At 37.0% G+C, this 22,699-nt stretch overlaps 1 protein-coding gene across 1 annotated transcript in view; it reads left to right on the top strand.

Annotated features, from left to right (window-relative positions):
• The first annotated feature begins 284 nt into the window (after positions 1 to 284).
• si:ch211-286b4.4 overlaps positions 285 to 22,699 on the top strand; it is a 90,597-nt gene continuing 68,182 nt past the window's right edge. Inside the window, exons 1-21 of the mRNA XM_087284021.1 lie at positions 285 to 570; positions 689 to 809; positions 1,380 to 1,467; positions 2,498 to 2,686; positions 4,283 to 4,388; positions 4,527 to 4,769; positions 4,849 to 4,950; positions 7,082 to 7,273; positions 10,684 to 10,794; positions 10,886 to 11,078; positions 14,002 to 14,138; positions 14,210 to 14,434; positions 15,301 to 15,442; positions 15,525 to 15,648; positions 15,753 to 15,944; positions 16,061 to 16,198; positions 17,861 to 18,043; positions 18,125 to 18,319; positions 18,403 to 18,551; positions 21,332 to 21,500; positions 21,571 to 21,705. Of these exons, the coding sequence (XP_087140147.1) occupies positions 492 to 570; positions 689 to 809; positions 1,380 to 1,467; positions 2,498 to 2,686; positions 4,283 to 4,388; positions 4,527 to 4,769; positions 4,849 to 4,950; positions 7,082 to 7,273; positions 10,684 to 10,794; positions 10,886 to 11,078; positions 14,002 to 14,138; positions 14,210 to 14,434; positions 15,301 to 15,442; positions 15,525 to 15,648; positions 15,753 to 15,944; positions 16,061 to 16,198; positions 17,861 to 18,043; positions 18,125 to 18,319; positions 18,403 to 18,551; positions 21,332 to 21,500; positions 21,571 to 21,705 (3,213 nt within the window). The 5' untranslated portion in view covers positions 285 to 491. The remainder of the gene's footprint in view (positions 571 to 688; positions 810 to 1,379; positions 1,468 to 2,497; positions 2,687 to 4,282; positions 4,389 to 4,526; positions 4,770 to 4,848; positions 4,951 to 7,081; positions 7,274 to 10,683; positions 10,795 to 10,885; positions 11,079 to 14,001; positions 14,139 to 14,209; positions 14,435 to 15,300; positions 15,443 to 15,524; positions 15,649 to 15,752; positions 15,945 to 16,060; positions 16,199 to 17,860; positions 18,044 to 18,124; positions 18,320 to 18,402; positions 18,552 to 21,331; positions 21,501 to 21,570; positions 21,706 to 22,699) is intronic.

The raw sequence follows: 22,699 nt of genomic DNA, 5'->3' as shown, positions 1-22,699 counted from the left end.
CGTACATTAAAATTGTTTAAATATTGTGTAACACTCAATATTTATGCCAAAATAACTCCAGAATCAAAAGGATAAAAGAGTCACCAATAGAAAACAAATATGAGGAAAAAGAAACTCCTTTTTAAAAGAGCCATTCATTTCAAAACCATCCATTCACAAATGTCATTACACATGATTCATGGATAGCATCAATTCAACTGGAACTGCCTTTAGGTGTGCAATATTTATTGTCCTAACATTACGAAATCTGAAGGTAAATAAGATCCTGTACAGTCCATGGTTTAAAAACACTGATATTCAAGCCGCAGCGAAGTTCACAGTTCTGCCCAATGACTGTATCACTGGCTACTGGCTGGAATTAAGTTACATGGCTTGAATTTCACTTTCAATTATTGAGGTGTCCCTATTCACTGATAGACTTAAAAGGGCTATAGAGCGGCTGAGGACAGAAGTCCAGTGCCATGCAATCGGTAGCTTAACAGACGATCGCCATGGAGCGATATTTTCTTTTCTTTCTTTTCTATCTAACATGGAGTGGCTTCAGACTAAAAAGGAATGTGTTTGTGTCAGGTAGGCTCTATCGGCATAAGATTAAATTCACTCTAAATCCCCTGTTATCAATAATACAGTGTTTATTAATTACTGATGCAACTGGTGATGATTGTTTTGTAATATGCTGATAATGCAGGATCTGACGAAAGGCCTGAATGTTCCGAGTGTTTAATCTGCTGTAATCAGACTCAAACTGAATGTCCGGAGGGAAGCTACTTTTCATCTGGGATCTGCCTCGAATGTCCTGCAGGGCACTAGTAAGATTGATTTTTGGAGATTTTTTGTAATTGCATAAAACCTTCTAGTTATATATTATAAAAAAATATATAATAATGATCTTTATTTTTTCCCCCAATTCCTGTTTATGTGATTTTTTAACACATTTCTTAACATAATAGTTTCTAACTCATTTCTAATAACTGTTTTATTTTATTTTTGCCATGATGACAGTAAATAATATTTGACTAGATATTTTTAAGACACTTCTATACAGCTTAAAGGGACATTTAAAGGATTAACTAGGTTAATTAGGGTAAGGTTAGTGTAATTAGGCAAGTTATTGTCCAACAGTGGTTTGTTATGCAGACAATAATTGTTCTGGGCAAATAATTTTGACCTTAAAATGGTTTAAAAAAAATTTAAAACTGCTTTTACTTTAGCCGAAATAAAACAAATAGGACTTTCTCCAGAGGAAAAAAAAATATCAGATATACTGTGAAAATTTCTTTGCTCAGTTAAACATCATTTGGGAAATATTTAAAATAGAAAAAAAATCAAAGGGGGCTAATAATTCTGATTTGAACTGTCTATATTTCTTGATGTTTCAGTTGCTTTGGAAATGTGTCTGCACCTAGAAAATGCCCAGCTGGTATGTTCAACCCTTATACTGGGAAAAGCAGTGTTCAGGACTGCCAGGTATTTATTTATTTATTTTGCATTTATATAGTTCATTTATATTTTCTATTTCATACTGTAATGTATGTATATGTTTGAACTGTATATATGCTTCTGTGTGTAGGCTGTATACACTATATATATTTATAGCGGTTTTAGCGGTTCATTCCTCTTTGGCGACCCCTGATTAATAAAGGGACTAAGCTGAAAAAGAAAATAAATGAATAAATAGGTTAACCTAAAGTAAAAAAAAGGAAAACTAATTTAAAATATTTCTTGCACTGTCCATGAAATAAAATAAGTCTGATATTATAAACAAAATGCCAGTAAATATTTGTCTTTGGTTTCAAGTAACAAAGTAGTTTTGGTTAAGTATAATAGCCCTATGATATAGTATAATAATGATAATAATAATAATAGTTTTTACTAAGTTTTTATACAGTTGTAATCGTATTAAACTGAATCAGTTTATATCTAACTAGATAACAACACCAGAATTCCACCTTCACATAACGCTGATTATGTCCCACAAAGTGAAATATTTTCACGCTTTAGTTTATTTTGACCCTTTTTAGTCATGTAAAGTGGCTTTTACACAATTTACATTATATAAAGGGCAATAGAAATAAAAGTGACTTAAAATCAATCTCTTAAACCTAATTACATACTAAAATTAGCATGTACTGACATTTCAAAGTAATCATTTGATGTAGTTATTATGTGCTTAAATGTTTTTGTTGTATACTTATAAAATGTCTGCATCTGCAATTAACCTCCCTTATATACCATACATTCATTCATTAATTTTCCTTTGGCTTAGTCTGTAATTTAGAGGTCACAGTGGAATAAACTGTCTCTGTATACACAGTACATCTATAATTATATTATTGACCGTACACATAAATCTACCCCCTAGTCTTTTTCATATCCTACTACAATAGCATCTTATCATAATGAATACAGTACAATGTACATATCAAAGACACCTACTAATAAAAATGACATAGTTGTAAATAAATGCTGGAATTTAACTATTGACGTGTGTTTACAGCCCTGTGTCGCCGGTTTGGTTAGTACAGAAGACCGCATGGAATGCCGGCTGTGTCCTGCTGGTTTCTCCTGTGACAGCACATCAAGCAACCTCACAGCATGTCTGTCGGGACAGTTTTCTCCAGAGGGACTCAGCCGCTGCCTGCCGTGCCCCTTTGGTTTTGTTTGCATAGATGGTTTTCAAATGAAGGTACAAACTGATTTAAGCCTAAAGACCCCGATATACCCCGATGCTGATATTCAATGCAGCAACTGAGTTGAAAAAAAAAATAGAAGGTGGAGTATCTGCGTTTACCTGCCTATTACATAATCAGCACTGACCAATGGGAGTTAGAAGGCGTTTACCAGCCATGGTGAACTTTTCTGGAAAATTCACTTTGGCAAGATGTTTCGAACGCCAAGCGAACTTCGTTTTAACCTAATGACATCACAATATCGGAGCCTTAAGGCAAGACGTTGAAGATGAATAGGGTTTTTAAAAATTGAAAATAGTTAGAACATACTTCCCCAGTAAATTGTGGAATGTATTAATGTAAATGTTTTTAAACTACTTTGGCATGTGTTGGCAGCTCATTCTTCTGTGGAGACCCCTAATCAGGGACTAAGTTGAAAGAAAATGTATGAATTATTGTTTTTACACTGGTATGGTTAAATATGTAAATGAGGTTATATTAAATGAATTTTGCGCTAAAATGCATACGTCTTTAACAAAAGAATCCTAACAAAGGATAAAGTAAGGTTCAAAAATAGACTTAAAAGTATGATTTCTTGACATTAGACCCAAAAATTTAAAACATTTAAAATGTTTGCAGTTTGCTTTGCCTTAAAGGGACAGCTCACAGAAAAATGAAATCTCTGTCATCATTTACTCACCCTTTACTTGTTCAAAGCCAGTTTAGTTGTTCTACCTTCTGTTAAACACAAAAGCAAAGATTTTAAACTATTACTGTGGAAGTTAATGGGTACTATTGGAATATCTAGCCAATTTCATGTGTGTTCAATAAAAAAAGGTCTGATTGGGTTTTCTTCAATGTCAAAAATATTAGTATTTTATTAGATACAAATAAATAATTTGAGGACAGAGCTCTGGGTTTGTCACGAGCAGAGGGTGTGGCAGGGTTACATTACCCCAATGCAATAGAAGAATTATATTAAGGAGGCGCATAACTAACTTGCATTTCCCTCACTCTAGTATACACAAATGATATTAACAGTTGGAGTTTTGGTGTAACGTCACTTATCAGTCATTTTGCAGTCCCTTGGCTGTTGTACCCAAACATACTTCCTCTTTCTGCATACCAGAAATGAACAATTAAGTGCGTCTTCAATACATTTTACAACTTCTACAAGCATCCAGCTCCTTGTGACAAGTCAAGCCTGGAACAAGGCCCACCGCACTATATTTATTCTTATTCTGCTACTTCCCTCTTGTTAGCAGTTCCTTCTTAGAAGTATGCAACACAGTAAGAAAGAAGTATGCTTTGTTAATATATGGTATCATACTAAAGAAAAAGGTTGATTAATTTGTTGTTTTTTTAAAAAAAATTTCTACTAAAAAATAAAGACACAAAAGTAATAAAAAGAAATTCATTTCCCCCCATCAACCAACATTTTTCAAAACATTGTTCTTTTGTTTTCAACAGAAGAAAGAATCTCATACATGTTTAAACCACATTTGATTATCATTTCGGGTGAACTATCCCTTTAAGAGAGTACTTTTTCTCCTATTGGTAAAATTGCACGTTGTCTATTTGATTATATTTTTATCTGCATATTATACCATTAGTGTGGCCCAGGAGAAGAACCAAACCTGAACCAGACGGAGTGTGTTGAGTGTGCTGAAGGCTACTATTCCACTCTATGCAGTGCTCAGTGTCAGCAGTGTCCCACAGGTAAACATCCACTCCCATGTTTAATTCACGTGCATTTGATGTCTTGCACCTTTTAAAGGCAAAATAAACACAAGCGTCAGTGTTACAACAGGCATACACGCTTACAGACGCAGAATTCAATTTCAATTCCTCTTTAAGGAAGCCATTGTCCGGATAAAAAGATGTCTGCGCCTCTTCCTTGTCCTGTGGGCTATTATTCAGACATGCCGGGCCAGACTGAGTGTAAAAAATGCAATGGCTCCTCAGTCTGCAGGAGTACAGTGACTCCGTTCTGGTCAAGGGGACAGTCTCATCTTGGTCCGAGGTCAAGACAGCTTATCTCTTGTCCCTCGGGGACATACAGAGATGGAGAGAGATCAGACTGTGTTGTGTGTCCTGCGGGTGAGTCTGTGTGTCAGGTTGGGTTGGATGCTTTTCACATTCGGTGCCACATTTTGAGTGCCAAGGTTTGTTTTTGCAGGGCATTACTGTGTGGCAAATATTGCGATACAGTGTCCGGAGGGAACTTATGGACCGAAAGAGGGGCTGCAAAGAGAGAGGGACTGTGCTATCTGTCCGGCAGGTACTTGTATATATTTTTTCAGGTTATTTATTTTTGTGACCTCTGTATTCATTTGCTAATGTCACAGTTAAGCAGTTAGCTTAATAAATTCCTCGAGCTTAATCTAATTAAAGTTGGTCTGTGTTTTCATCAAACAAAAAATAGTTAGTCCTGTGAACTTAAATTAATACTGCACTCAAAAAAAGACATTTGCTGCTTTTTCATGCTACTTATTTAATATGAGTTGAACCAACACAATTTGTAAGTTTTGTTTTTGGACAACTTAATTGTTTTAGGTTCAATTTAATTAAATTGGTAAGAACAACATGAAGGAATTGTAAGGAATCCTGTATTTTTACAGTGTGTTTATTAATTGTACATCTATGTTTAATGTTAAGATGTTAAGAGCATTGAGATTGCATACTATTGATGATGTTGAACTTTCTCATTTTGTTATATATATTTCAGGTTGTGTATCAATTTGTTGAGCAAACCAAAAGTCTTATATAGAATTATTTAATTAAAGCAAGTCTAATAAATGTGCTGAATTGGAAGACAACACACAGAAGAGAACACTGTAATGGTGTAAGAAAATATAGCAAACTCTAGATAGAGCTCAAGGATATATTATTTCTCAATATCAGAACTACTTACTGAATATCAGAACTTTACGCTTTGACCAAAACAGATTAGTTGATGATAGCATGCTCTGTCATCTGTTATTTGACTCTCACTATCAAAGTTACTATTTAATACGTTGCTCAAACTTTATTTCATATTTATTGTAATATAACCTGTCATATTTAGTTTAATGTAACTTTTTTGCATTCATGAGTTCAATGCATTTTTTTAAGAATTCTGTCTAAAAAAATGAAAATAGCAATTTTTTTTTAACAGCAAATAAAGTTTATATTGAGAGGCTTACATTTTAACACAGTATTGGTTGGATAAAGTGTGTAATAAAGATCGACAAAAAAGTAGAAAGTGTAAACCAACTCTTCCTATAGGAATCCATTCGATTTGGAATATAAGGTGCAGTCATATTTATCAGTGCTTAATAAAAGTCCACGGATGAAATTCAGTGAATCCAATAGCAATCTGAGCTTTAGTAATTTTGCTTATGATTGAAATATTTCCATGTATACCCTTTGGGGTTTGACGTTTTGGGTTAACTTAGATACAGCATTATGCCTTATACAAAATTCCTTAATTAAATGGTTTGTTAAAATTAGTTTGTTGAATTTAAAAGGATAGTTCACCCAGAAATAATTCATCATTTACTCATCTTCCACTTGTCCCAAACTAGTTTGAGTGTTTTTTTTTCCTTTATTTCTTCTTCTTTTCAAAGGCATACTGAATTGTTTTGAACAAAAACAGCTATTGACTTCTATCGTGTTTTTTGTTCCTACTATGGATGTCATTGACTGCTTTCTTCCAACATTTTTCAGAATATTTTGTTTTTTGTTCAACACAAGAAGTTTAGAATCGCCTGAGTAAATAGTGTAGGAATTTTAATTTTGGGTGAACTATTCCTTTAATGAAAGTGCATGTCTGAATAAGTATTTGTTTTGATTAAGTAATTAATCTGTGACCATTAGAATGTTTCTTTTGTTTATATGAAAATATGCATTATGAATGCAATCTGGATATGATCTACTGGCGTGATCTGGCTGCTTCACTTCCGTTTATGAACTCTCTCCTATGGTACCTTGGGTTAGTAAAGTGTCCAGTTAACTCTTCAGATTATCATTTTCCCCATAGTTTTAAGTACTGTGTTCAGACATAATACTATTTCTCATACTGTTTTAGGCAATATGTGATTTGTGAGGCAGCCAATGACTCACTTGTAAGGCCTACATTCTGCCAGATCATCCAAAAATGATACGCTGTTTACCATATTTGATGGCGCATCAAAATAATTGCAGCTGTTGCGATTTGAGAATCAAACCCTTTTAAATTGCGATTTCAGTTTAAAAACAATAAATCATGCAGGTCTAGCAAGAATTTTCATTTTGTCACCTACAGAAACTACAGAAAGAATTGCAGTAAAAATCTTGCCTAAAACACAGATTGTATCTGAAATGACATACTTCACTATTATATAGCAGACAAAAAACTGCATGTGAAAAGCGTATGTGTTTGTTCTTCCTAGGGTTTTACTGTTTGGAGGGCACTTCTCGGAGGCCGAGCTCCCAGTTCCTGTGCCCACAAGGGTATTACTGTGAGGAGGGCACTGGTGTGCCGCACGGGTCACCTTGCCCTGCTGGAACCGCAGGAGGACAACTGGGTCAGACAAGTAGGGCAGCTTGCAAGAGGTGTGCGGAGGGTCGCTACTGTCCCACAGGTTAGGGCAAAACCCATAACACACATATTCATCACATTCATGCACACACGTGTACTACTGTATACAGTATGCCTTTTATTGCTTTTTGTTGTTGTTATATATAACATATATATATTGTAGAGACCGATTAAATAATCAAATATTCTAAGTGTGTTTAGAGAAGATAGAAGTGCGACGTAACTTTTTTTTCCTAAACGCACATGAACTACTGCTGTTGAACGGTTTCCTGCCCTCAGCTGTTTCCTGTAAAGTGCTGTAGAGAGTGTGTGATGTGGGTCAGGAGCACAGAGAAGATGGAAAAGTTGTTTTTTATTCTAACTTTGTCTTTAAGCTGAAACACATCACCATTTCCTTTATTTTTGTACTTAAAGAAAAAACATTTTGATAAGTGTATGAAGGTCTGTCACAATCAAGAAATTTGAGCTGATAATATAATATAATATAATATAATATAATATAATATAATATAATATAATATAATATAATATAATATAATATAATATAATATAATATAATATAATATAATATAATATCCCTTATTTGGATATCAAAATATGATTGAAATGTAATTTATTTTATAAATAAATAAATAAATAAAGTAGCCCCATGTAATTTACTTTATTTCTGTCAGTGTACTAAAAAATAAGGAAATTTAATAAACCCTTTTCACAATGATGTCTCTTCACTTTCCCCTCTGGGCAACGCTGTGTATTTTTAGTTCCGTTTTACCCTTCTGAGTTCTCTGGAAAATTTACAACTAAAAATATTAACATTGCACATTGTGATTTAAGTCTGTTAAAGTGTTGGACGTGTTGAAATATTTCTCTTTCAATACTTAACCGCTTTGAGTTTGAAAACGATTGTTTAAGTTATTAATAAGGTATTGTTTATCAAGAAAATTGTATGTTTGCTACTCTTTCACTTATTAATTCAGTTTATTTCCTCAATAATGTATTTATTTTTACTTTGATGTGCTATGTATATAAATGTGTATTATTTGTTATGTGAACGTTCCAGCGTAAGAAAAACTCTTCATTAAATTTTCTCATATTATCTGGTAAGTATTTAATCTAGAAATGCAATCAGTTTCATCACTGATCCATAAATGTTTTTTTTTCTGTTTCTCCATTTGAATGAATTTTACCATTAGACAGTGTCCTGCCGCCACCTACTGGGTGTTTTGAATTTAATATCTGTACACCTTTTACCCTTATTAATAAGTTACAAATAATTTCATAATTTAATAATACTGCATTTAATCTTATAATTAAAATGCAGTCTTCTTTTTGTTAGAACACAGCTGTAGTGACAATCTAACCATATATGTAGTAAATATACAGCTGACTGGGTTAATTCTTTATGTGGAGTTCTGTGTAGGTGGAAGTAAAGATACACTGTGTGAAGTGAAACCAGACACTGCTTGACGTCATGTGAAAAGAGTCTATTCTGAAATAATTTGCCATTTTTTTATGTTTAATAAAAAAAAAATGAACTGCATCTCAATCTCAAGTATTTTCTTCAAGTATCTTCAAGTAATTTGCAAATATCAAATAAAGGCCAATATACACTGGCGATCAAAATTAGAGAATAATTTATAAATAATTGAACAATTCTGAAATAATGTCATCTTCACAGCTCAACAGTTGAAGGATTTTTTGTCCCGTCTATACCATGCAACCAGAACACCTTTTCCCCAAAATAACAAAGGCATTTCAACAAAAAAACATTATTTTGCAGAAAATACACTGATCAAAATTAGAGAACAACAATGACTGTAGCATGGAAAAAGATTACAGCAAAATTTCTAAAGGTTACAACAGTCAGCAATTAGTATGAAGTGTACAGGCCTCTGCTCTGAATGACTTCAGCACATCTGTGGCCACAAGACAGCACTAGTCTCTCACACTGCTCTGCTGTGATTTTGGCCCACTCTTCTTCCAGTCTTCTCGACAGTTCAGTGACTGTAATGGGTTTCTTGGCCATAACTTTGTCGCCAAAGATTTTCCAGAGGTTCTCTATTGGGTTGAGGTCAGGACTCTGGGCAGACCATGTCATTATTTCAATGTTTTCAGTTTCAAGGAACTGCTTTACCCATTTTGCTGTGTGACATGACACGTTTTCCTGCTTGAACACTGCGAGCTGATTAGGTAATAAACGCAGGGAAGCAACCATATGTTGTTGAAGAAGGTTCTGATAAACATTTGCCTTCCCTCTGCCATATACCTGTAGAGGCCCAACTTCTGCTTGCAAGAAACATGCCCCAAACCATGACACTTCCTCGTCCACTTTTTACTGACTTCTTGATAAACTTTGGGTTCATTCTTTCTCCAGTTTGTCGCCGAACATAATGTTTCCCATCAGACCCAAATAAATTAAACTTGCTTTCATCACTGAAGTGAACTTTGGAGCAGTTCTCCTCTGTCCACACTGCATGCTCCTCAGCAAAGCTTATTCTTGCCTTTTGATTCTTTCTGCTAATGAGAGGTTTGGTGACTGCAGAGTGGGCTTTCAATCCAAATGCTCTTAAACATTGAGACTGTATAACGAGACAGATCTGTACCCTGTACAGTGCTGAACTTGTGAGCAGTTCCAGCTTTAGTGTAAAAACGATTGCCCATTGAGATTCTCCTGTAGTATCCTGGCATCTCTTCTGTGGATGACCAGCCTTCTTGAGGGACTTGAATGAGTTGTGATGTTGTAAAGATTTAGTATTCGTGAAATCACATATTTGGAACGACTAACTTGTCTTGCTATGGCTGATAGGGTCATCCCTTTGGCCTTCATCTGGACAACTTGCTGCCGAAGGCTTTCAGTCACTTTAGAACCGTCCTCTATCTTAAAGAGTCAGTGAAACTGGAAATTAGGCTGCCAGGTAAATAGGGGTTGACAGATAATCAAGGGAATTAGCGCCAGATGCCAGATTGACACCAATAACTAGGAGGTATCTGAAAGTGTTCTCTAATTTTGATCAGTGTGTTTTCGGCAAAACAATGTTTTTTGTTGAAATGCCTTTGTTATTTTGTGAAAAAAGATGTTCTGGTAGCATGATATAGGCGGGACAAAAAATCCATCAACTGCTGAGCAGTGAAAATGACATTATTTCAGAATTGTTCAATTATTTTTAAATTGTTCTCTAATTTTGATCGCCAGTGTATATATATATATATATTACAAATTTTTTTGTAAAATGTCTACTCAAATTTCACATTTTTCTTTTTATGCATTTAATGTTTATTTATTATTTGCATTTTTTAAGTGTTTTTCTTGTGTTATATGAGTGTTTGTCCATATTGATTTTGTTGTTGCTTTCCTTTGTAAAATCCAGTAATTTTAGGAGTACTTTATGCTCAAAAGAAGAAAAAAAATGACTGATAAAAGTCAGTAAACTTAAAGCCTTCCTTGATTTATAGGTTCTGCGGGTCCTGGCCTACTTTGTGCTCGTGGGAGGTACTGCCCAGCAGGCACACTCAGTGAAATCTTATGCCCACAGGGAACCTTTACCCCACATCAGGGGGCGCTGAGTGAGATTTCTATCTCAAATCCTTCATTCTCATTTAGCACATCCATTAAAATCAACTGTTGGGTTGATATTTGTCTCTGTTTTCACTGTAGGCGTAAAGGACTGTTTAAAGTGTCCACCTGGCTTCTATTGTCCTGAGGGAACAAGTGACCCATTGCCCTGCCAGCCAGGCACATTTAATCCTCTAGAGGGGCAGGACGCTCTGGCAGACTGCAGGCCTTGCTACCCTGGCAAAGCATGCACACAAGTAGCACTGAAGTTTCCTGATGTGGATTGTATGCCAGGGTTAGTGAATATTATCATTGCTGTTCGTCATACTGTATAGACCAGGGGTCACTAACACGTTGCCTGCAGGCACCAGGTAGCCCGTGAGGATCACATGAGTTGCGCGCAAGCCTGTTCTCGAAATAGCTCACCATAGCGCCACTTATAAGTAAGCTGCATCTAATATTTTTTTTGTAGCAATTCTTTTTAAATCACACTTGCATTGGTGTCAATTTGAAAATGACATTAAGTTTTATATAAAAAAAATGTAAAAAATATTTCATATTAGATAGCTGGTCACCACAGCAATGGTTGCAGGTGCAGTAAAGGGAGGAGATGATTTGAAAATATGGCAGAAAAACCCCCACTTTTAATTCATTTGGTGACGGCAAACGACACAATGTTGAGAGACATTTCAGAACGTGTCACGCAAGCTAACTTTACCATGCTAACTACCCCCTGGGCAATGCACCGTAGTCTAGGTAGAAAAAGTCCGGAAGGTTTATGAAAACAGCAGTCTTTTTTCACGAGACCGGTGAAAACCCCCCATAAAGCAATGGAAGCCTCATTTAGAGGTACGTTTTTTTAAATTAGAAACACAAGACATTTTCAGACAGGAAAGTAAAACTGTCGGCTATGTTAAAAATTCTGTAGATTTGGTGATAATTCAGTAAAATCTGAAAGTTTATTTATGTTACACAATTGATAATCTGTACAAACATGGTACATCGTAGCGCATGATTTGTTCAAAATTGTTTGTGGCTAGTGAAAATATTGTAGAAGTGATCATTTAAAGATGTAAATACTTAGAAGTAAAGTGTTGCATATTGATATTTCTCTGTTTCCTACCTTGTTAAATCATTGTTGACAACTATTGTGAGAAGTCATTAACATGATTAGTGTCTTCACATGGATGAATATCATCAATTATTATTAATAATATACAGTGGTGGAAAGAGTACTGAAAAATCATACTCAAGCAAAAGTACCATTACTTGCCTAAAAATGTAGTGTAAGTAGAGTAAAAGTATCTGTTGTAAATATTACTCAAAGTATGAGTAAATAGTAGCCCTTTCAAAAGTACTCAAGTGTAGTGAGTAGTGAGTATTACGCTTTTAAAAGCTGATGCGTTTACATGTAATATGTGCATGTGTGTGTAAACGTAACATTCTGTAGTGCATCGAGTTATTGTCCAGCAGGCACCCAACATCATAAGACATTGACATTAGGTTAGATTGTCTAGCCGGCGTCTAAGGACAACGTTATTTGTTCAATAACAACATCAAATGTCGTTGATATTTGGTTGAATTCAGATTGTTTTGTAAAGTGACCAAAATCCAATGTCGAGCAAACATCCAACATCATTTTGGTATCACATGCTGACACTTCCATGATTTTCATGGTAAAACAAAATGGAACATCCCCATGACACTGGGGTACAACTTCATTCTGACATCATGTTGACATCTTTTGCCTGCTGGATGTTTAAGGCCATTTCGATCATCATACAGTAAACATCTGTCATCTTCTCATCAGTGACATGCATCCTAACAGTCTCTGGGTCAATGCATGTAAAGATTTTGGACATCTTGTACACTTTTAATGCTTCTAAACAGTTTGCTGCAATTATAAAGCGCACATGTTTTGATGTAGGTATTTCAATACCAGTGTTAAATCCATACTTTTAAAATGGTACCAGTGCCAAAAAGGTGCCTGAACCAATACTTTTTAGCCACAAAATTATTTGAATAAAAAAAAAAAAAAAAAAAATATATATATATATATATATATATATATATTAATCAATATAATTGAACATTATAATTATATATTTATAATAAGTTTAAAGTAAACAATAATTCATATATTATAAATCTGAATTGCATTAATATATTTCTTTTAATCAACCCTATTTTGAGGTAGTTCATTATGAGGCGACAAAACTTCTATGTGAGATTTGATTGGACAGGAATCACAGGACTGATTTTTCTAATCCCCATAGACAAGAAAAAAATAAAGTAGTGACTGCAGGTTTAGGAAAAGTAGTGGAGTAAAAGTACTGATTACTGCACTAAAAATGTACTCAAAGGAAAGTAAAAGTACACATTTTAAAAACTACTTACTAAATAACAGTTCCTGAGAAAATAACTATTTAATTACAGTAATTTGAGTATTTGTAATTAGCTACTTTACACCACTGATAATATAATTAAAAGTAAATTGGTGCAAATTTGTTATTTGAGAAGTGTGTATCAAACTGGTAGCCCTCTACATTAATTGGTACCCAAGAAGTAGCTCTCAGTATTAAAAAGGTTGGTGACCCCTGGTATAGACATTTCCAGCTGTAAACCATGTCACTTTTGGGTTTCAGCAAGAATTTGAGCTGCACTATTTGGAGAAAAAATCTAATTGCCATTTATTTGATTTAAGTTGCAATTTGCTATTTTATATAAGAGCTACAGGTTTGATGTGATTTTAACAGCCCCAAAGAAAGATCAAGCATCATCACGAAGTATGCTACACTATGCTACTGTTTATTTAATCATGTCATGACAAATTAATATAGTGTAATACTGTAGTTATTTAATTAGTATAATTGTAATTAGTATACTAGAGTAATTATTACAGTATAATTATATATACAAATCTCTTTTTACAAAACTTTTTAAAACTTTTACATTTTGATTGTTACTTTTTTCACATTGTTCAGGATAATGTGCTTGCAAACTGTCAGAAAAGTGATATGCTGCTTACAATATTTGCATAGCGCATCAAAGTAATTGCAGCTATTGCGATTTAAAAATCGAACCCTTTTAAATCGTGATTGACTATTAGGCTTTATATGGTTTTGCTTCATCTATCTGGTAGCATCTGCCTGGTCACACTGAAAGCATATTTTTAACCTGTATTCCATTGAAAGTGCTTTTTGTTTGTTTGTCTTCAGGTTTGTGTGTCCACCAGGTTCTTCTCGACCCAATGAGCCGTCCAATGCTTGCCCTCCCGGTACTCTTAGTAACCGCACAGATCTCACTGACCTCTCTCAGTGCCATCAGTGTCCTCCACGTTATGCATGTTATCGAGGTGCTAGACTACCTTCAGCTGAATTTATGGATTTTCATTTATTCCTTATTTAACAATGTCTGCTTTTACAGGCACTGGAGGCATCCAGAGACCTCCCCTCTTTTGCTTTCCTGGGCATTACTGTCCTGCGGGCACTATGTTCCCTACTCAGCACAAGTGTCCCGCTGGCACCTGGAGCGATCGGAGCGGGCTGGAGTCAGAAAGGGAATGTCGTCCTTGCCCGAAAGGATGGTACTGTTTGGCAGGAGTGGGCGCTCCATCTGGGAGATGCAACTCTGGAAACTACTGCCCTGAAGGTACTTCATCAAACATCTGAATGTTCTTCGACTTCGAAAAAATTCTTTCAAGTTTGTCTTACAGTATCATACAAACAATGCCTGTGATGGAAACATTGGAAAGTAAATAATGTGTGATTCAAATGACATCCCTACACATAGACACCCACAAAAAAAGAAGAATATCTCTAGATCAGAACATCATAGAACTAAACAACTGGAAACTAGAAGCTCCTCTGACTCACATTAGCAATTATTTTTTAATTATCTAAAGATTTTTTTTACCTCAAAATAAGCTGTTATTATTATGTAAATTAAGAATATAACTTATTAGTACATATTAATACATATTAGAAAATATATTGATTATTAATATATTTTAATAAGAGGAGTCAGGCAGGCAGTGGTCATTTCCAGGTGCAAACAGGTACATACAAGGTTATCCAGAAGCGTAGTCAGGAAACAGGTAGATGGTCGATGCAGGCAGCAGATAACGTAAACAATTGAACAAGGCAAGGACAATTTATGGGGAGACTAGACCAGAAAACGATTTGTAAAGTTACAGCGTTAATATCAGCAAGATTAAGCAAAGTGTGTTTGTGTGTGTGTGCGTGCGTGTGTGTGTGTGCGTACATATGTATGTACATGCATGCAGGCATTTGTTGCGTGCAGGTTGGTGGTGGGCAGACATGCGTGTGCTGTATATATGGTCAAAGTAATCAGTCCTTGAGCAGCCCCCAGCTGTGTGTGTGTGTAATCAAAGCAGAACTGGAACAGGTGTGGGTGTGTGGTGCATGACAGAATTTGTAGTTCTTATGGAGACAGGATTGCAGTCCCGGTGATGTGTGTGTGTGTGTGTGTGTGTGTGTGTGTGTGTATTTCAACAGGTACGTTATATGGCTCGCAGCACCCTTGCCCTTCAGGCACCTACAGCACAAATATAGGTAATGCCGCGAAAGAGGACTGTCAGGTCTGTCCAGAAGGCCATTACTGTAAGGAGGGTACATCCAAACCCACTTCCTGCCCACCGTGAGTAACACTCCCAATGATTGAAATAACTGACATAAAGCTGGACTTGAAGATTTCAGTGGATTTGACTTCCTATACCCAGTGCTACATTTCGCAAGATAAAGGGGGGGCGGAGAGCAGAGGATTGTTCTGTGTGCCCTGCTGGCTACTACTGTCCTCATCCGGCAACAATCCATCCAAAAGTTTGTGGAACAGGAAGTTTTTCTGTAAGCCAGACAGTATTCAAATTTAATGTCTATTTTCTCATTTTAACAAACAAATGCACCGTTTTATTGATCTGACTCCCTCTCTTCTGGCCTTTTTTTTTTAGGATGAGGGATCAGAAGTGTGTCTGCCATGTTTGCCGGGCCACTACTGCAGCAACGAAACCACCAGTGAAGAAGCCATGCTCAGAGTAATGGTTTGCCCTCCAGGTTTCCTCTGCTCACAAGGCCTGGATCGTGAACCCCAGCGCTCAGCTGTGTTCTGCCCAATAGGATTTTACTGTCCAGGTGGAAGTGTTGTAAGTATCTTTGTAAGGTTCAGAACCATTATGGCCATCGTCGATCATCATGTCACATGATCAATGGCACGAAGCATAGCAATTATTTTCTTTTCTATTATTTACGTTTTTCTCAGGATCCTAATCCTGTTCCGTGCCCCAAAGGAACCTACAGTCGACAGCCAGGACTACGTGACCCTTCAGACTGCACAAAGTGTCCGGCAGGAAAATACTGCTACACAGAGAATCCACAGGAAGAGCCTATTATTGAACCAGTATGACTCACCTATAGTTTATTAAAACGGTTTAAACCTTTGATTATTTAGTCCATTTTAATTAATGCAAATAATATAAATCAGATGTCATTTTAAATATGACCAAATATCCCATATGAATACAAGATTAAGGGGTAAAATTCAACTAAATCTTCTACGATGGATGCAATTAAAGTGAAATGTGGAGAAACAAAGTAAAATATGCTGATCTTGGATTTCTTTTTAGCTACTAAAAAAATTTCTGCATTGCTGTTCATTATAACCAATCACACAATTCTGTCAAGTTTAAGTAAGCAGTGGCTATTTAAATTAGTCACTGAGTTTTATCTGCAGGGTTACTGGCCAATTTCTGTACTTTCTTGGATCAAAAAGTGGAAGCAAAGTGCTAATACAATAAAAGTTTCACAGATGGTACAGCTTCAGTGATTAAATTAGGAGTCACGCTAAACCAATACTATGTATCTAGCCAAAATATGACTTGTTGTTTCCTATAACACAATTTTAAAAACAAATTGGTCCTATTAATTATTAGTAATATAATTTGAAGGGCACAATTAAGCAATCATGTTTATTGTCATAATATTCCAGCCCAGGGCAGCACGGTGGCGCAGTGGGTCGCCCAATCGCCTTACAGCAAGAAAGTGGCTGGTTCGAGCCCCGGCTGGGTCAGTTTGCATGTTTCCTCCGGGTGCTCCGGTTTCCCCCACAAGTCCAAAACCATTGCGTTGACTAAACTGGTCATAGAGTATGTGTGTGATTGAGTGTGTACAAATGTGTCCCAGTGATGAGTTGCAGCTGGAAGGGCATCCGTTCATTCTGCTGTGGCGACCCCAGATTAATAAAGGGACGAAGCCGAAAAGAAAATGAATGAATGAATAAATGAATATTGCAGCCATTTGCTACAATGATTTCCTGAATGAGTTTTAAATGTAAAATATGTTTATAATTTGAAACAGTTCATTGCTATTGGAAGCAAGTTAACTGTGCTATGTTTAACTGAAGTAATTGCTTAAATTTAAGGATTTGACATTAAAAATAACATAGATGCTATTAATAAGTTGCTTGTAAACCATGCTCTTATGAAAGTTAAAAAATGACCCTGGAAATAATTTTCATGGATTATATATTGCCACATTTCCTAATCCATCATACTTTGTTTCTTATGTGGAATGGAAAAGTAGTTTTCTAGAACAATGTCCAAGCTGCCCTTTTTCACATAAATGAATGGTAACCATGGCTGTGTCAGGTTCCCAATATACTTATATTCATTCATTCATTTTCTTTTTGGCTTAGTCCCTTTATTAATCTGGGGTCGCCACAGCGGAATGAACCGCCAACTTATCCAGCATATGTTTTACGCAGTGGATGCACTTCCAGTACTGGGAAACACCCCTATACACTCATACACACATACACTACGGACAATTTGGTTTATTCAATTCACCTATAGCACATGTCTTTTTACTTGTAAGGGAAACCGGAGCACCCGGAGGAAACCCACGCCAACACGAGGAGAACATGCAAACTCCACACAGTAATGCCAACTGACCCAGCTGATGCTCAAACCAGTGACCTTCTTGCTCACCTAAAATACTTTCATTGAAAGCAAAAGAGAGCTGCTTTTGGATGAAATATCCCTTTAACACATATTGTTTCTATTAGACAGGAAATTGTCCTGATGGATACTTCTGTCCTCCCGGTACTGGACATCCAAACTCATTTCCATGCCAGTCGGGCTTCTTCAGGAATGAGTCATACGGCCATGAAGGAGAAACCTGTGTGAAATGTCCTCCCGGTCACTACTGTCCTTTTCTGGCCACACACACTCCTACTGTCTGCCCACAGGTAAACATATACTGGATAAAACTATTGCATACCATCATATTTAATTAATGTCTAATACGTTTCTTTTTCTATAATTGTCAGGGCTTCTACTGTGTTGATGGGAGCTCATCTCCAGAGCCATGTGAAGAGGGTACATATGGATCCAGGACAGCCCTGAGTGAAGCGTCACAGTGTACCCCGTGTAGCGGAGGAAAATACTGCAGCGGACTGGGCAAATCTGAGCCCACAGGGGACTGTGAAGCAGGATTCTATTGTAGACAGGGATCTGCCAGTCCAGTATGATTGTTACATAAAACTTTATGTTGATTTAACCTTTTGCTTTTGATTGACGTTTAATAATCAAACCTTCTTTTTGATAGATTCCTCCTGATGGCCATGAAGGGGGCGTGTGTCCTGCTGGCAGTTTTTGTCCACTGGGCTCGGTTCACCCACATCCCTGTCCTTCAGGAACATACAGTAACAGCACGGGTCTCCAGCATGCAGAGCAGTGTGTCCGCTGTCCTCCAGGGTATGGCTGCTAAACTCTGCATGTTATAAATAAGCATTTGGTTTACTTTCTTAAAGAGACAGTTCACCCAAAACTCTTACATAGGTCCAAACCTGTTAATCTGCTGCGAATTACTAGGGGGTTTGGGGGGGATTGATCCCCCTAATTAACGCTGGTTCCCCCGTGAAAGAGGTCAAAACAAGATGCATGCATGGTCAGTTCTTAAATACTGAGAAATATTTCACTCTGACCTGTATTTTAAATAATAGCGTTAATAATTAGAAATTAAATATACATTTGACCCGCCCCATAATGGTTCAAACCATTCTTAATGCATAATTGCGCCAATTAGTCTATTCGAGAGAAAAGTCTGAAAGCAGCAGATCTAGAGCACCAACAGACATCGTCTTCACAAGACTTTGTTTTGTTCTAAAATAGGTGTTTGTATCTATATTCAGCCTGAAAATAAAATCGAATGGGATGCATAGTTTGTAGTTTACCCTACTGTAACATCTAAACTAGAGAAGTAAAGTTTGTAGACAAACATTTTGGTGGCTTGAGAAAGCCTCGTCTGAGAGTTTGAGGTAGTTTTAAAGATTAAATAAATAAAGTAGTTTAAGAAGTTTAAAACAGTTGGCAAAGTGAGATAAGTACATATGTTAGCATGTTTTAGTATGAATTGGCATGTTTACTGCTAGGCGGCTGTTAGGGGTTCTGAGTGCTAGCTAAGGTGTTGCTAAGGGGCTGCTAGGGTGTTCTGAATGGTTGCTAAGGCTTTGCTAGGGTGTTCTGAGTGCTTGCCAAAGTGTTGCTAGGCGGTTGCTAGGGTGTTCTGAGTGGTTGCTAGGTGGTTGCTAAGGCATTGCTAGGTGGTTTCTATGGTGTTCTGAGTGGTTGCTAAGGTGTTGCTAAGTGGTTGCTAGGGTTTTCTGAATGGTTGCTAAGGCGTTGCTAGGGTGTTCTGAGTGCTTGCTAGGCAGTTGCTAAGGCATCACTAGGTGGTTGCTAGGGTGTTCTGAGTGTTTGCTAAGGCGTTGCTAGGAGGTTGCTAAGATGTTGCTAGGTGGTTGCTAAGGTGTTCTAGGTTGTTGCTAAGGTGTTGCTTGGGGGTTGCTAAGGTGTTTTGAGTGGTTCTTAGGCAGTTGCTAAGGCCAGGTGGTTCCTAAGGTGTTGCAAGGCAGTTGCTAATGTGTTTAGGTTATTACTAAGGTGTTGCTGGGGTGTTCTGAGTTGTTGCTAGACAGTTGCTAATGTGTTGCTAGGCGGTTGCTAAGGAGTTGCTATGCAATTGCTAAGGTGTTCTGAGTGGTTGCTAGGCATTTGGTAACAAAAATTAGAATGGTTCTAGCATGAATTAGCATGTTGCTAGCATGTTTTTATCATAAGTTAGCATGTTATTAGCATGGTTCTAGTATGAATTAGCATATTTCTAGCATGTTTACAGGATAAATTAACATGTTATTAGCATGGTTCTAGTATGAATTAGCATATTACTAGCATGTTTAGGTCATAAATTAGCATGTTATTAGCATGGTTCTAGTATGAATTAGCATATTACTAGCATGTTTACATCATAAATTAGCATATTAGCATGGTTCTAGTATGAATTAGCTTATTACTAGCATGTTTATGTCATAAATTAGCATGTTATTAGCATGGTTCTTCTAGTATGAATTAGCATGTTGCTCGCATTTTCAAGTATAAACTAGCATGTTGTTAGCATGAATTTAGTATGAATTAGCATGTTGCTAGTATTTTACTATGATTGTTATTAGGTTTATAGTATGAATTGGTTTGTTGTTAGTATAACCAATGTAAAGTCATGTAGTTGTGGTATAAATGGTCTTGTATGAGATGCGTTCTTAAAATAGTCTAAGAAGAAGAAAATTAAGTTAATGTAGAATAACAGAATATCAGCTTTTTTAAGCCACCATAAAAAGCTAATCAGAGAATACATGAATCAGAATACTATAAATATCCCTCAAAATGCTGAAAACTTAAACACATTTTATTAATAACCTAGATGTAATTAAATATAAATGCATAAACAGGGCCGGAGCAAGCTGAACTGTCGCTCTAGGCAAAGGACAGTCACACCGCCCTCAACCCTAAAATGAAAGTAGGGGGTGTCGCGGACGCCGCCCTCTCTATTCTGCCGCCCTAGACACTGATATAACTGAGGGCGCAGGTGGGGAGGGTAGTGTCGGGGACGGTGCCCTCTCTATTCTGCCGCCCTAGACACTGATATAACTGAGGGCGCAGGTGGGGAGGGTAGTGTCGGGGACGGTGCCCTCTCTATTTTGCTGCCCTAGACGCGGATATAACTGAGGGCGCGCATGGTGAGGGTAGTGTTCGGGACGTCACCCTCTCTATTTTGCCTCCCTAGACGCAATGTAACTAGTGGCGCGGGTGGTGAGAGTAGTGACGCGGACGCCGCCCTCTCTATTCTGCTGCCCTAGAAACGAATATAACTGAGGGTGCGGGTGGTGAGGGTAGTGTCGCGGACACTGCCCTCTATTCTGCCGCCCTAGGTGGCTGCCTAGGTCGCCTCTATGGACGCGCCGGCCCTGTGCATAAATGACTCAAGCATGTATTACACAAGCCAACAGTTGACAAAGATTTGACCCCCCTGACCATCAATGTATAATTTGCACACTGCATAGCTAGCTACTGAAAAACAATGAGACATTTCTGAATTTCTCTTTTGTGCTTTCAAGAACAAAGAAACCTAAACAAGTTTACATGGAAAAAAGAGAGAGTAAATGAATGATAATGTTGAAACTGTGTTTATTTTTTCTCAGTTATTATTGTTTAGGAACAAACTCCACATCCCCTACTGGTCCCTGCTCTGCAGGGTATTACTGCAGTGGAGGTTCAGCCACACCAGTCCAGCATGAAACTGAGGAGGGACACTTCTCTTTGGAAGGAGCTGTGAGGGCTGAACCATGCCCACTGGGAACTTTCCAACCAGTAAGTGACACAGTAAAAGTATGTTCTCTAAGTAACATTAAGCACCTATTGCATTTCAATTATTTATCAGGGAAGAGGCCACAGCTCCTGTCTCGAGTGTCAGTCAGGAAAACTGTGCAACAAAACAGGCCTATCCCAGCAGCCCCTGTGCCCTCCTGGACACTTCTGTCCAGCTGGCTCCCTTATTGCTCACCCATGCCCCCCTGTGAGTATGAAGTCTATTTCTCATCTAATATACAGTACCATTGCATCTATACACAAAGTTTTGGGGTTGTTAATTTTAATTATACTAGCTTGACAAATCCAGCACACTGAATATCTATATAAGATACTTCCACTTCTTTTTCCAATACTAAATTTTAAATGGCATCTTCTAGATTTTTGAAACTACAACCATTCATCTCCATCAGATCTTTACAATTCTCTGACTCGACAGTATATGCTGTATCCTTTCTTACTGATTAGTCTACAGTCTTTTTGTGTTAAATGGATTTTCATTGAATATGACAAAACTTTTAAATAATACATTTTACATCATGTCTACCAGGTTCCTGACTTTCAACTCATCTGCTGTTCTACTTGTTTAGCCTATTGCTAATAAAGCCTATGCTGCATCCGAAATTTACTATTACCAATATTAGTCCACTAATATAGTCCACCTGAATGACTGTATGAAATCAAACACTCGGTGCACCAGAAGGGATGCCATTTTGTTTATGCTTAGCTGTTTGATGAATCCCTCAGATAGATTAGATTTTCAACGTCTTGGACAGACCCTGTGATAGTTATTGAACACTAAGCTTGCTTTCTATTAGTAATGAAACAAAGACTTTTGATTCCGGTGATGTATACAAAAGTAACTTTAATTACATAAAGTTATTTTTAACCACACACCAATAGGATTGTGTTTTAGATGCCATCTGGTCATCAGATCTGGCAATTTATTCTGTCGCATGAACTTTCCCAGTGTATTATAGGGATTTTCTAGCTGTTGAATATACATGGCTTGTTAACTCATTATTACTTTGCATTGCGTGATTGATTAAGTGCACTTTAAATTACATCCACTATGGTTTTAGACACCACTAACAGTGGCTGCTCCCTCAAGTAGTGCACTATTTGGGGTTTTGTTGGGCGATTTCGGATACAGCCATAGTTACAGTACTAGTCCTAGACTTGCAAGGAACGTCAGCAACATG

Source organism: Danio rerio, chromosome 15, assembly GCF_052040795.2.
Source record: "Danio rerio strain M-AB ecotype USA chromosome 15, GRCz13ab, whole genome shotgun sequence".
Taxonomy (NCBI): Eukaryota; Metazoa; Chordata; class Actinopteri; order Cypriniformes; family Danionidae; genus Danio; species Danio rerio.
Note: the sequence above shows the minus strand (reverse complement) of the source record. Positions and strands in the feature narration are given on the sequence as shown.